This window comes from Polyergus mexicanus, unplaced genomic scaffold (assembly GCF_030449975.1).
Source record: "Polyergus mexicanus isolate NDT 795.1 unplaced genomic scaffold, iyPolMexi1.0 SCAF_4, whole genome shotgun sequence".
NCBI lineage: Eukaryota > Metazoa > Arthropoda > Insecta > Hymenoptera > Formicidae > Polyergus > Polyergus mexicanus.
The window spans coordinates 5649421-5663114 of record NW_027223324.1 but is presented as its reverse complement, the minus strand read 5'-3'; the positions used below and the strand labels follow the sequence as shown (position 1 = coordinate 5663114).

The 13694-nt window shown below is 30.1% G+C and overlaps 4 protein-coding genes across 5 annotated transcripts; all 4 read right to left on the bottom strand.

The window, feature by feature from the left end:
• Nucleotides 1-567: 567 nt before the first annotated feature.
• Nucleotides 568-2924, bottom strand: Mvd (mevalonate diphosphate decarboxylase). Its single transcript, XM_070293965.1, has 9 exons — nucleotides 2753-2924; nucleotides 2267-2337; nucleotides 2108-2175; nucleotides 1985-2031; nucleotides 1755-1906; nucleotides 1515-1682; nucleotides 1129-1422; nucleotides 865-1026; nucleotides 568-784 (listed from the first exon to the last, which is right to left on the bottom strand). The coding sequence occupies exons 1-9, from the start codon at nucleotides 2802-2804 to the stop codon at nucleotides 635-637; spliced, it is 1164 nt and encodes a 387-aa protein (XP_070150066.1). The 5' UTR covers nucleotides 2805-2924; the 3' UTR covers nucleotides 568-634.
• A 768-nt stretch (nucleotides 2925-3692) lies between these two features.
• Nucleotides 3693-7513, bottom strand: LOC138932589 (folliculin-like). The gene is made up of 8 exons (XM_070294553.1): nucleotides 7382-7513; nucleotides 6345-6775; nucleotides 6019-6124; nucleotides 5606-5880; nucleotides 5345-5457; nucleotides 4926-5255; nucleotides 4606-4840; nucleotides 3693-4298 (listed from the first exon to the last, which is right to left on the bottom strand). The coding sequence occupies exons 2-8, from the start codon at nucleotides 6647-6649 to the stop codon at nucleotides 4157-4159; spliced, it is 1506 nt and encodes a 501-aa protein (XP_070150654.1). The 5' UTR covers nucleotides 6650-6775; nucleotides 7382-7513; the 3' UTR covers nucleotides 3693-4156.
• Nucleotides 7514-7739: 226 nt separating this feature from the next.
• LOC138932590 (probable dihydroxyacetone kinase) lies at nucleotides 7740-9130 on the bottom strand. Of its 2 annotated transcripts, XM_070294555.1 has the most exons (6): nucleotides 9000-9130; nucleotides 8868-8912; nucleotides 8504-8707; nucleotides 8320-8442; nucleotides 7970-8254; nucleotides 7740-7878 (listed from the first exon to the last, which is right to left on the bottom strand). In XM_070294555.1, the coding sequence occupies exons 2-6, from the start codon at nucleotides 8898-8900 to the stop codon at nucleotides 7777-7779; spliced, it is 747 nt and encodes a 248-aa protein (XP_070150656.1). In that variant the 5' UTR covers nucleotides 8901-8912; nucleotides 9000-9130; the 3' UTR covers nucleotides 7740-7776. The 2 variants fall into 2 exon arrangements, with proteins under 2 accessions (XP_070150656.1, XP_070150655.1); XM_070294554.1 differs by having other exon boundaries at nucleotides 8868-9129.
• Nucleotides 9131-10086: 956 nt separating this feature from the next.
• On the bottom strand, nucleotides 10087-13571 carry LOC138932230 (MAPK regulated corepressor interacting protein 2). Its single transcript, XM_070293850.1, has 6 exons — nucleotides 13285-13571; nucleotides 13128-13212; nucleotides 12242-12360; nucleotides 11911-11979; nucleotides 11529-11582; nucleotides 10087-11386 (listed from the first exon to the last, which is right to left on the bottom strand). Exons 1-6 carry the CDS (start codon nucleotides 13334-13336, stop codon nucleotides 11316-11318), a joined length of 450 nt encoding a protein of 149 aa, XP_070149951.1. The 5' UTR covers nucleotides 13337-13571; the 3' UTR covers nucleotides 10087-11315.
• Between the last annotated feature and the right edge of the window lie 123 nt (nucleotides 13572-13694).

The window sequence follows — 13694 nt, the reverse complement described above, 5'->3', positions numbered from 1 at the left end:
ATACAAAGAAACATATATTGATAAGAGTGTTAGAATATAGCATTACATGAAAACTACTGGAAGTTTTTCTGGTATCTTGTTTCTTTCTACTTTGTAAGATAATGTTTAAAAATTTTTAGTGTTTAATTTGATTTTGTATTAAAAAAAAAATTATATATAAAACAATTAACGGGAATTTCTCTTCTTCACTGATACAGGTCAAAGCTACATCTCTGGCTATATGTAGGCAGAATGAATATGGCCAGGATCAACGAAAGGTAGATCCAACTGGCCCAACGAAGCAGCATACGGTGCATTTTATTAGGGCACCCGAGTAGATTACGTGAGTAGGACACGTGATTAGGATACGCTCTCCAAAATTTCGGTTGTTCCGGATTCCCGCTGACATAGTCAGCAAAGGTAGGGTTGTTAGGATTATTAAAATTATCTTAATTTAAAATAGTCATTTAATTGCTTAAGCATTTAGTTTTTTAAGATTCTTAAGGAATTAAAAGAATACTAAAACTATTAAAATATTGGAGAGATAAACACAATACAAAGACTGAAGAGTGAAAATAATACAAAGAATTAAAGGAAATACAAATGATTTATTTTTGTTTATTAGAATAATAGATAAAAAAATATGTCACACATATCAAGAAAAATTAATAGGATTACCCTGACCATCTAACAAATGATCCTGTGGGCTATCGAGATATTTAGGCCCATCTCCCACTTTGGTATATATTATGTACTTAAGTTGTCCTGGTGGATGTTTTTGAAATTTCAATTTCTCCAATAAATCCTATACAGAAAAATAATTGTAATGAACGCATATTCAAATAATTAATATTATGAACTAATCATAGTACACAAAGTACATACTTTTGCAGGTTTGATTTCTTCGACAGATAATCCTTTTTTATATTCAATTGTGACATTTTCCAGAGGAGGAAAAAAATGATTCAGAACACCCATCATTGCTGGCACATCCTTCTCTAATAAATATAATGTAGCATTTGACCCAGCATCAAAAGTATAAGCAACCTAAGAAATTTTTTTATTGATAAAAGAAATGTGTATAACCCAAGTTATTTTATGTTATAATTGACAGTGGAAAGTGCAAGATATAATAAAGATATTTCATACTTTCACATCATTAACTGCCTCATTATAGGAATGTATAAGATTCATGATACTGTTAGAGATATTGTTCATATAAACACACGGAGGATATGTATCGAGGCACACAGCGTGCATCTGATTCGAATCCTTCATAGTGAGTTCGGCAAAAGTTTTGAAATCCTTTTCAATGATTGCCTGTTGCATTTTATTAGCTCTTTCCGGAACTGTATGTGTTATCCTATATTGCAGAAATTGAGATGTTTCCGTACTTCGTTTCATACCTATTGCACTTGAAATATTTTTTTGTTCTTCATTTACCTATAAGTTTGTATTTTAAAAATTGTGTTAAATATCACTTTATATTTATCAAATATTCTTATTTTTATATATAGAAATGTTTTCTTCCTTACAACTAGCACTAAAATCCTCATTTCCGGCCAATGAGAAGCAGGCACAATCTGCTTTGCTACACTATCTGTTCCATATTTGTCTAGACCCATGTGCCATCTTACAAAACCACCCATAACACTACGACAAGCTGAACCAGAACCAGAACGTGCTATAACACTAATGTCTCCCTACAGAATATTATTAATTATTTTAATGAGATAATATAATTTTTGTATAAATATATTAAATAGAAATGATACCTCTACTTTATAAAGCTTGGCTAGTGCTGCTGCGAGACATGCATATCCTGCTGCACTGGAAGCTAAACCAGCAGCAGTTGGAAAATTATTTTTTGAACAGATGTGAATCTTCCAGTCATTCATATAACCAGGTAATTGTGAACGTTTCTTAACTTAAAAAAGAAGAATAGAATTTAAAAAGATTTTATTTCCAGTATCTTTAATAAATTTCTCTATGCAGTAACTCTTACTTTCTTTCAGACAATTTTGAAGTCTTGGATTTTTTATATCTTCTTCCCTGAAAAATATATATTTTTATATATTACAATATGAATCTGAAAAAAATATATATGCATAATGAAATATTAATGTACCTCCCATTCAACCAAATATGATCTTCTTTGAAGTCAAAGCTGATCATGACGCTAGTTTTTGCATGCAACTATGAAGAAAATAAAACTAGGATATTAGAAATATCTTGCCAAGAGAGCTTTAATATTGTGTAATTTGACTTAGAAGTTTAAATTATTTACCTGATCCGTATCTAAAGTAGCACTTATAGAATCATTGGTCGGTAAAATTAAAGATTCATCTCTCTTTCCCCCTAAAATCATACAAATTTAAAAAAATTAATTTAACTATGAAAAATATAAGACGGTCGTAAGGAATGACGTTTCCATATTATCATTGTAACTGCTTTAGCTGATAGCTATTCAAATGTTAATACTTTTGTACAATACAAACTGTCCCTGAACTTTGCTTGAAATATTAAAAAATCAGTGTGTAGATGTAATAGAGTTTACAATAATGATTTCGTGTTACAACGTTGCATTTAATCGCAAATTATATCTTTTCTTTCTGAAAGTATAGAAAATTTATAATAAAAATTTACGATTTTATGTGCACAAAAAATGTGAAAAAAATTAAATTAATAAATGTGAAGAAACTACAATTATTGTACATTAATTATAATCGCAGATTAATTATTTATAATAAACCATATACTTGTGAATACGTACAATATTTAATGACTGCGATATTGACCGGGGCAATGCAAGTAACGGTATTCATGATTGAACCTCGTGTACAGTTCAACTCTTCACTCAATTACATTGCGATTTCAATTACTACTGCACTCTGCGATGTGCGAGTTGTTCCGAGTTCCGATTAGGGACCGGTTGTACACGCATGTGCGGGAATACAGCATCAGTAAAGTATCTCATGCAAATAAAAAGAGGCAATATTATTCCGCTGCATTTAAAATATTAAAAAGATGTTTTAAAAATGTATTAAGAAATAAAATATATATACATATATAGATAAAAATATACATTGTGATTAATTAAAGAACAATTAAACATATAAAAATCTCATCTTATATATCTCATAACTTCTAGCTGTCGTAATGTCCCGCTACACTTCTACACGCTCATGTACATCGCTATATTCTCATCGTCGCGCATGCACAAAAGCACGCATGCGCGTACAACCGGTCCCTAATCGGAACACTGATTACGTTTACACGTCATCCCTAATCGGGTTTAATAACATCCGTAGTTCTAAGGCTGGCCAATCACAGTCATTCCATTCTTCTCATACTTGACTGTAATTGGTCAATTTCTTAAGGCTTAGGACTTAAAATCGCTATTGTAGACGCCGCATTAGGGTGCTGTGTAACAGAGCTCTCTGTCATCGGCGTGAATTTATTGGGTTGAGTAAAAAGTCATTGCGTATTTTTGCAACAGATGGCATTAGTTCAGTTTTGGCAGTACTAGAGTCATTCACACATATGTTTGTCATATATCGTTTAACAGCTGACGGTTTAAGCTTCATTCTAAAAAAAAATTGATCGATTTGGTTGAGTTTTGGAGATTTTACAACAAGTTATATATATATGATATATATATATATATATTTATAGAACTTGATGAATTCTAATTAATTCAATATCCTCATTCAAGGAAACATACATCAATCACAAATTTGCTTGTATATATATTACATTTTCGTCTAATATATATAACATTTGCCAACATATTTTTCTTATGTTTTATAATAAGTTACAAATATATATATTCAAAACTTTACACAATTTGAAACATTCTCGTCTCTTCACAATTATCATGAAATTTACCAGCATCCACAATATACTAAACTATTACATTTGTTTTAAAACAAATGGTACTATACGAAAAATATACATTACTTGTGCCATGCTTTAATAATAAGTTCCCCCAAAAAATTCTCGTTTTTATTTTTTAATTAAGTTATAAATAAAAAAAGACACACAACCTTGAACACACATAAGCATTCCTCTTGGATAAACGAGGAATCTAAAATATTCAATCTGCAATAAATATTATATTATTCAAAGATATATAATATATTATATATGCAATAGAATGCATAAAATTTTTATGAGACTATGCTGGATTGGATGGTAATCCCATAGACCATGCATCCAGCAACTTTTTATCCTGAGGTCCAGCGCCCAAACTGAGCATTAGTCCAGAGAGATCACCGCGATGACCTCGTCCGCGCATCGCGTGAACAACTTTCGCGATACTGCAACAATAATGGAAATACGCGTTAATATTCAGTAATCGACGATTAATAAATAATATATATCTCATGATATAAATATATACAATCACGGAGAAATAGTAGCTTTTTTGATATTAAGAATTTATGCAATCAAGATACTTTTTGAACACATTAATTTTTAACATCCGAAAAATTATATATATATATATTAAATTATATATTTGTTAACAATAATATTAACAAATATATTAAATTATTAACTATATATATTATTGAAACATTCTATATAGTGTATAATACTATATTCTAATGGTAAATGAACTCATACTTTGCCCATTCTTCCAAAAGAGTTGCAAAGTGTGCTTTGAGAACCGAATTTCCGAGTTTTTCATTGTCAAGTGATTTTTCAATCTTTGTTAACAAAGTCGGTAATTTTGGTGGTAATGCACCAGTCCATTTAACTATATGGGATTTTGCGTTTTCGAATGTGTGCTCATTGAGTATTATATCGAGCCTGCACACATTTGCACAAGGTAAAGGAATCGCTACTGAGGTATCTACACCTGAAAATTTTAATATTATACATATTGTTATGAAATTTTTTAAAAATGATTAACCATAATTATTTTTTCTAGAATAATACGATACCGATAAAGTTACATATGTCAGGATCCATGTATTCCGATGTTTCTGTTTTTACCCTTCGACATGCTCTTGGTATAAGACTGCTAAGTCCATATAAAGATTCCAATCTTTGAATTTTCGGGCCTCTTACCAGGACTTGCACGCCAGTTAGGCATGAATACAGCAGCTGCCTAAACTGATTCTTTCCCAATATTTGTTTCAAATCTCGTAAAATTACGGCAATAGATTTTTCCGCGATTTCAGCAAATTCTGGCAAAAGTTCCGAATCGTCCGAGTTAAGATTTAAGTTTATCGGCAATTTTGCGTTTACTAAAGTAAAATTTTCTTCAGTTTCTGCAAATTATTTGATATTATAATTTTTTAATTAAAAAAAGTATATTTTATCAGTTATATTATTATAGATATTAATTATAATTACTAACCAATTTGATGTTCAAAATTATAATTAAGTTCGTCATCTAATAAACTCATTGGGAAAATTTCTATGAAATGCCTTGCACCAGCACTAAGAATCCATACTAACCACATATGAATTCTGAAACAGATACATTATGCAAAATATGATTAAAAGATGATATTAATAACTAATTTATAATAAATAATTGTTTTTATACTTATAATAATTGTTGTTATATATATATTTTTTCATCACAATTTATATATAATATAAACATAATAATTACCTTACAAAAACATGTTTTTCATTTGTTATATCATTAAGTGCTCTGGATTGTTTGGTTATAGGAGCATGGCAACCAGCTCCACTATTTGCCGTTGTTAGCCTCATTGCCCTCTGTGGACATTCTGCCTCTTCCGCATTATATTTTTTTTCTGCAAAATCTTGCAGCTCTTTAATTACTTCCTTTAAATTGTCGATTAAAAATGGCCACATGTTCAACAAGAATTGCTTATCTCTCATGAAAACAATAAAACTGCACCATCTCCTAAATCCTCTTGCCTATCAAAAGAGAAATATATGTGAGAAAATTGGAATGATATTATAACAAAATGTTAAGCTCTAATAATTTAGTAGTGACATGACTTGAAAAATTTATTGTAATAACTACCAAACATGCTTTTTCGTTGCATAATTCACCTGGGCATCTTTCAATGTAAAAGTATGACTTAAAACATGCCCCCTGTACTCATCTCCAAAGTAGCAAACACCTTCTTTACCAGGATGTACTTCGCAGCTTAGACTCCTTGAAAAAAGAAATTGACAGTAATAGAAGAGAGTTTTAATTATATATATTAATTTAATAGGTCACATATATAAAAAAAATTAATTTATAATAAAATTGAATTTATATATATATATATATATATATAATTTATAATTAATAATAAATTTATAATGATATTATACATATATAATTCTTAATATAATTTTAAAGATTTGTAAACTGAATACAATCATTGTACCTAACACAAGCATGCTTTAATAAATTTCCAATATCTTGCATCAATGATTGTTGAGCAGATAGGAAAGATGTCCTTGTTTCATGCTCATTGCTCAAGTATTTGATATTTCCAATACTTTGACAGCCCTCGCATTCATCCTGTACATCCTCCATAGAATTATGACTCTGTCTTAACACTTCTTTGGGTCCATAAAATTTCAATTTCTCTATGTTTTGCGTATCATAGTTACGATAAGTTTGTGTGGTAAATATTACTTTAGGTCCATGCATTTCACAGAAGGTGCACAATGCAATTGCAGCATTCATTGCTTTTGGAAGACACGATGCTTTCTTTAAATCTTTTTTATTTATCTCAGATGAAAAATCCACAATATTATCCACAATATCATTATCTTTACATGGTCCTGGTTGTTAATTTATAGATTGTATAGCCTGAAATTATATCTTATATAAATATATGTACTCAGTTATCTTCGCTAAGCATTTATAATAATAAAATAATTATGTATTTATTACACAGAGAATTATATATATATATATATATATATATATATATATATATATATAGAGAGAGAGAGAGAGAGAGAGAGAGAGAGAGTATAATATTATATTTTTTAAATTTGTAATATGTAATATAATTATATTTTCAAATATGTAACTATTACACAGTATCACACAGAGAATAATATGATCCACATAAACATATGTTAGTTAAATATAATTACAATTGTGATGTAAAATTTTACTTTAGCTTTAGATAATTTATAATTTATGATAGAATTCTATTCACAAAAATATTTGAAGAATTAGACTAAATAAGATACATATACAAATTATATCAGAATATATATATATATATCTTTAAATACACGATACATAAAATAATAGAATTTTATCCTAAATTTTATTGCAAATTGGAGACTAAAATAAATTTATGAGATTTACAAATTTAAAACAATTTACACATAATTTATAAAAAGACTGTAATTTATGACATAACCTTAATCAAGATATTTTTATAACACATAATCCCATCACCTGTTTGCTCGTAGATTGTTCAACAAAACTTTTCCACAAAGTTAATTTTTTTCATCCTTTTCACGTGATAAAACAAAAATGAAGTCGACACAGAGACACGTGACATTATGATAGCTAATCTCAACATTGGCTCAGCACTCTGCAAGATGAGCACATATATACACATATATATGTATATATGATACATACTACATATGCAACATAAACTAAATTTACACAATTGCATATCGGGTTGCCGATGGCAAGGTACTTGTGTGTGTGATATATGTCAAAATAATTTCATAGAGGCTATATATATAGCCAGTTATAATATATCGTAATTCTTATAAATAATTTTATTAGCATAAAAAAAAAAATATATGTGAAAAAAGAAAGAAAAAGATTTTATTTTTTTCCTATACACTAAATTCACAACCAAATTTTAATTTGAAACCTTCATAAGCAGCTCTCATCCATATACCTACAGCATGTGCTCCAGGATCTGGATACTTGAACGTCTAGATATAATGAATAAATTATAATTTTATCAAATATCTATAAAAATGAATATCATAATGCGTGTAAAAATATGTTGAAGTTAAATAATACTTTGCAATTTGTAGAACCAACAGAATGCGATTTCGACATATGTATAGTTTGCATAGTAGAAGTTTCTTCAGCAGCTCTAACAGCTTCTCCGAATGCATCGGTAGAACTTAATTCCAAATTTAGCGCATTTTTTAATTTATGTTCTGCAGCTATCAAAGGATTCAACATACTTCTTTCATCTATTAATCCTCCACTGACCTCAGATATCATCTTGTTTGCAGATGTTAAGACAGTTAACCACATGCTTGCAGTTAATTGCTCATCATCTTGAAATCTACAAAAGCTCTAAAATATATTTTTCAAGATTTCTTTCCTCAGTCTTAAAAATAAAAAAAGACTGATAGTCTCACCTTGGCAATGGTATCAAAAAATAATGAATATATTCCACCTTCTAAGCCACCCATTTCCTTCTCAATAATTCGACTTATCTGTGCAAATGTTATAGAAGGTCTTGTTGCTGAAATACTGCCTTCCTACAATGTATGAATTAATTACTATCATTGAAACCGCATTTATTTTTATCCTTTGTACCACCTTAATTGCTATTTTTATAACGCTGGCAGTATGAGCAAGTGTAGTTCCATAATTTCCAGCGCCGCATTCCTCATCCATTATGTTTAGTTGTCTAACACACGCTATTAGAGCGTTGCATGCAAATGTTAAGATTACAAGAAATCCTGGACTACTCTGAAGCTGCATTATTGGCCCTATATCAGATACGCTATTCTTGTGTACAGTCTGCAATTAAAAGATTTATATGTATATTGCATTATATATATTATATATATAAACAATATTTATATTTAAAAAATATTTAGTTATGAAAAATATATAAAATAATTTTATATATATTTAACAATTAATATATATAATTAAATACATTTGATTTTTATATTACCTGCGAGTTTTGCTCTTCCGCGCTATGCGACATTATTTCATCAGTCTTCATCATAAAACATAAAAAATAGATTTTTGTTTCTACATGAAACGCATCTACCGCTATTTTTACCATATAAAAATTGACATTTACATATATAATCAAATCTCTCTCCTGTATCCCTCTATTCTGACTCTCTCTCTCTCTCTCTCTCTCTCTAATTGGAACAGCTGATTCTACGCGTGTGCGAAAGAACTTCCTGTCATATCGTGTTGTTTATTGTCTTGTGAGTGCCATCTCGTATAATAATCGGCAATGAAATTCAGGGAGATGTATGCAGGGAATAAGCGCAATCTTAATATTTGTAATTGTATTGATATATGTATATTTAATATAATAGAAAACGATATATATATATATATATATTACAAATCCGAAGAAATATTTGCGATTATCTAATATATATTTCAATATATATCTTTTTTTACTGATTTTTACAGTATATTGTACATATATATAGGGGGGAGGGGGGGGGGAACTACATACTCTATTAAAAACTAATTTTTTTTCCATTAAAATAAAAAATTTTATGAATGTTAATGATTGTTAAATAACAGATCTCAGTTAATTATATGCGCTAATTATAATTTACTTATATACATACCTTTCTCTATTTGCTTCTCTTTTTCTTTTCTATCTTCTTCCTCTCTATTTCTTTTGCCTATTGTGTGTGGTACATGTTTATCAAAAAATATTTATAAAAAATTATATATACTTATATATATATATATATATATATATATTGAATAGAATTGGATTAAATAAACAATATTTAATTCTATACAATATGTCATATGAAGTATTTTAAAGCAAAAGAAAGCAATACATCTGTATAGTGTTCAACTATAATATATGTTATAGCAATAATTAGAAAATATTCATATCGATACTGTATTTCAGATATCATATATATTGGATATTGAAATTTCATAAAAAAACATTAAAAATAAAGACAATTGTTAAATGACAATTAGTAAATAATTAATCCATAAATTTTGAAATGATAAAAGTTCCATTTAGAAATAATGGAAATTTACAATAAAAATCTAAAGCAATATAAATTTAGTTCGGATATTTTTATATTTGTAATTGAATATCAATTAATATTTATTGCGCTATAAGGACCATAGGAATCACATGGATGTTAATGGAGAATCAATGGGTAAAAAAGAAAATAATGTTGTGCGTATAAAGAGATATTTATTCATGATTGTGTAATTCAGTCGCACGTGACCGAATTTGATTTACGCTACATCACGACTACTCCTGCGAGCCTTGCTTTATCGAACGCACGATATATTGTGGCATTTAAATTGTCGCTAATCGGAGATCCATTATACATATATAGTAGCCCGACAAATACGTAATAAGGAAGAGGAAGAAACAATTTAATCTGCCATAATATAGTAATTCGATGAGCAAACTCTGCAATGGATTTCTATTTCTAGCTTCAAGCTAACGCGAATAATATGACTCTCAGCGAATAACAATATGAAATTTTCTTACATATTATCAGTCTACGAATTTACGCTAAATCCTCATACATAAAAGTATATTCAGACACAATCGTCGTAACAATACCCGTAACATTGTCATGCATTCACGCGATCATTGCATGCAATATGTACAGCCATCTAGGATTAAAAAAGTCATCATTATCAACTTCACGCAGGATTCATACCGCACAGCACGGGTTCTTTGCTTGTATTTAAATATTTTGGTATATGCATTGGTATACACTGTATGACGTCCTCGGGGCTTCGATTGTTTGTGTTTTTAAAACCTAATCAAAACTCAGTATATTTTTGTCTAACACGATGGGATGTTTGCATTCGCATATTTAGCATTATTCTACTTATTGTCTACTGAAAGTTTCGCAAAACTTTGCTGCTACTGCCTTTCAAAGCTCTGTGTACAAGAATGTCAACGACATTCCCCGCACCATATTTAAAATTGAGCAATTCTAATTCAATAGAGCAACAAAAAAGATATCTATATTTTGTAGAAAAATCGTTAACAAATGCATATAAACAACAATTGTTATTAACAATTTGAAAATAAACAATTTTATAATCACTAATGATATTTGCTACTATTGCGTACGCGTGTGCATTCTCGAAGCTCTCGGATATACATATTGATTTGTTACTTTATAACAAATAAGTGTGATGCGATCGTAATTATACACGACTCGAGCAATGTGACGGTAATTTGACAGGATTCGATATAGTATCTTGCACTTTCGTCCGAGTAATTTATATTTAAACTATGCCCTTAACAATTTTCACCAGATCAGACTTAAAACGTGACATTGATTTATTTATATAATGTACCAGTTGCCCCATTATAGACTACTTTCAAGTACATTCTTAGGACATTTATCAGGACGCTATCAGTTTTTTGAATGTTTCAGAGCGACTTCGTGATGTTGTTAAACAATCGTTTGCCCCACCAAGATTCCAAATCAAATGGTTTGAAATCTGAAATGATTTATTCATACTTTAGCGCGACTTTCAGGGTTTTATACAGTTAATTATTGTAACATATAATGGGAGAAACAAGGCTATTAATTAATTTTAAAACATTGTTTAATATAATTATAAATTATAATATTACATTTACCTTGAAGGCTATCGTTTGGTTCACCATCATTGTAATATACTATGGAATTAGAATCTGTAGCAAGCAAAACATTACATATATATATTTCAACATATTAGAATGTTTTTTTTTTAGTAAATATTTATATATAGAATGTAGAATCCAGAAAATCGTAGTATACCAAAGATGGGATGACTTTGTTTATGAAAAAATAAATAAAAAATATAAAATAAAGTGTCTTTATTTTATATGTATGTATTGAATAGAGCTGAAAAAAATTATTTTAAATATAAAAATATATATATATATATATATGTGTGTGTATGTGTACGCAAAGAAAAAGACAAATAATACTGTGATTACACATCACTAACTAATTTTAGCTTGTCATATTACTACTTACTGCAAAATTCTGTACATTCTGTGCCATTGCAACACTCGCATCTTTGCAGCGTACTAACTTGATTCCATGCTATTAAAAAAAAAATAATAATAATAATAATAAAAATTTGGCTCAATTTTAGAGTAAATATATAATAATACATATTACAATATATATATATATGTAAAATCTTAATTTTCTCAAACTAGAGTTTCATACTAAGCCTCTCTTTTGCAAAGTTCACATTTTTCTCTGCCACATCTCATTTAATCTATTCATGTCATACTTCATATTTGAGAAAACACAACTCTACATATATTCTATCTCACATGCAGAATAATTTTCTACGTACATTGTCTAATATATAAGACAAGTTCCTTGTGCTGTGGTGAAATATCTTCTTGCATGTGATGTCGCTGTGAGATGAGCTTTGATTTCCCATTCATATGAAAGACTGGCTTTGGTACATTACTGTGAGCATGAAATATACGAATAGAGACCTTATTATAGGTAATACCAAAGCAAACATTTTTTTTTTTAGTCACGCGTTATTACACGCACAATCTTATGTAATATATGGGATATGGATTGTTATAGTTGCTTGTCGTGTAATGCAAATATATAAACGTGATTTATAAACGATGCTTGCGTTTACATGAGTAGTTACAAAACGTAATTCACGCACGCTAGCATGTGATGTAAATTAAAAGAAGAAAGTTCTATTTGAAAAAAAAAAGATTAATTCGCAAGCATAATTTAACAAAGTTAAAAATTGTAGATCATTATATAAATGTTGAAACGAAACAATTTCTTTGTTACATCACGTGGTAACGCGCTGGAAAAAAAAGAAGCGTTTAATTTCCACGCTACGAAACAAATTTTTTTTCACTGAAATAGATCACATAAATGAATTATAATAACTAATGTAAATAACATAGAATTCAGGCGATTCTTTTTACACTGCAAGTTACATGCGAGCCTGTCAGAGAAATTAAACTCCACTTTTTGTAAAAAAATTAATACTAATTTTAATAATACACACGGCATCAATAATCACGAAATTAAGAAATCTACAAAAAGCGCAGTTAATTAGTTTGACTTCCCGAGAAATTTGTATGATGAATTGCGTAATTCTGGCGTAGCGGGGTAGAGGAAGGAACGCATGGAAAAGAAGTGTTCGAAAAAGAGGTTAAGATTACATCTCTATCGTTCTCTCTCTCTCTCTCTCTCTCTCTCACCGGGTGATCTCGTGGTCGTCCTCGGGATCGGTCTTCCTCGTCATATCGCGTAGAGTGTCCAACCTCTCGAGTTTCTGACTGATCCCTGTGAAAAGCGAGGGATTCGCGAGAATTCAGTCAGCTGTATAGTTTTTTTTGTTTCAAAAAAAATCAGTACCTCGTCGTGTTTTCGCTACGATCTTGCTAGGTCCTTTCGACACGGTATACATGATCCTCGTCCTTGGATAAGTGCGGGAACCTTGTTTCGCGTGCGCGATGCCCAGATCATTCGCGAACGAGTCGTTGTCACGCTTCTCGCGTGTTAACGGGACGAATCGTCGCAACAAACTGATGATTGCTGATAGCAGGAGGCAGGGCGCGAGGCTGGCAAGGCAAGCCGCAAGAGCCCGGCGATTATTCCCCGGCTTACCACACCACCATGACACGCGCTTACGAAATTACAGGCCAGTGCTGCCGCCTGCCGCTCATAACGAGCGAACTTGATTCTTGATTGGATGCGCTAACATCTGAACGAAAGAAGTGGGAGACAAGAAACCGCGATAGTGGGGGAGGGATAAACTCCGATGT

Bases quoted from the DNA above. Each gene is read 5' to 3' on its own strand.
- Mvd (XM_070293965.1), bottom strand. From the start codon at position 2,804: ATGAATACCGTTACTTGCATTGCCCCGGTCAATATCGCAGTCATTAAA. The intron at 2,176-2,266 runs GTAAATAATTTA...TTTTCTTCATAG, and splicing joins CTACTTTAGATACGGATCAG to TTGCATGCAAAAACTAGCGT. The intron at 1,027-1,128 runs GTATGAAATATC...AAAATTTCTTAG, and splicing joins AGGCAGTTAATGATGTGAAA to GTTGCTTATACTTTTGATGC.
- LOC138932589 (XM_070294553.1), bottom strand. From the start codon at position 6,649: ATGAATGCTGCAATTGCATTGTGCACCTTCTGTGAAATGCATGGACCT. The intron at 5,881-6,018 runs GTGAATTATGCA...CTCTTTTGATAG, and splicing joins TTACATTGAAAGATGCCCAG to GCAAGAGGATTTAGGAGATG. The intron at 4,299-4,605 runs GTATGAGTTCAT...TTATTGTTGCAG, and splicing joins CTTTTGGAAGAATGGGCAAA to TATCGCGAAAGTTGTTCACG.
- LOC138932590 (XM_070294554.1), bottom strand. From the start codon at position 8,981: ATGGTAAAAATAGCGGTAGATGCGTTTCATGTAGAAACAAAAATCTAT. The intron at 8,443-8,503 runs GTGGTACAAAGG...CATACATTGTAG, and splicing joins TTATAAAAATAGCAATTAAG to GAAGGCAGTATTTCAGCAAC. The intron at 7,879-7,969 runs GTATTATTTAAC...CATTATATCTAG, and splicing joins TTGGTTCTACAAATTGCAAA to ACGTTCAAGTATCCAGATCC.
- LOC138932230 (XM_070293850.1), bottom strand. From the start codon at position 13,336: ATGTATACCGTGTCGAAAGGACCTAGCAAGATCGTAGCGAAAACACGA. The intron at 13,213-13,284 runs GTACTGATTTTT...CGCTTTTCACAG, and splicing joins CGTAGCGAAAACACGACGAG to GGATCAGTCAGAAACTCGAG. The intron at 11,387-11,528 runs GTAAATGTAATA...AAATCATTTCAG, and splicing joins ACCAAACGATAGCCTTCAAG to ATTTCAAACCATTTGATTTG.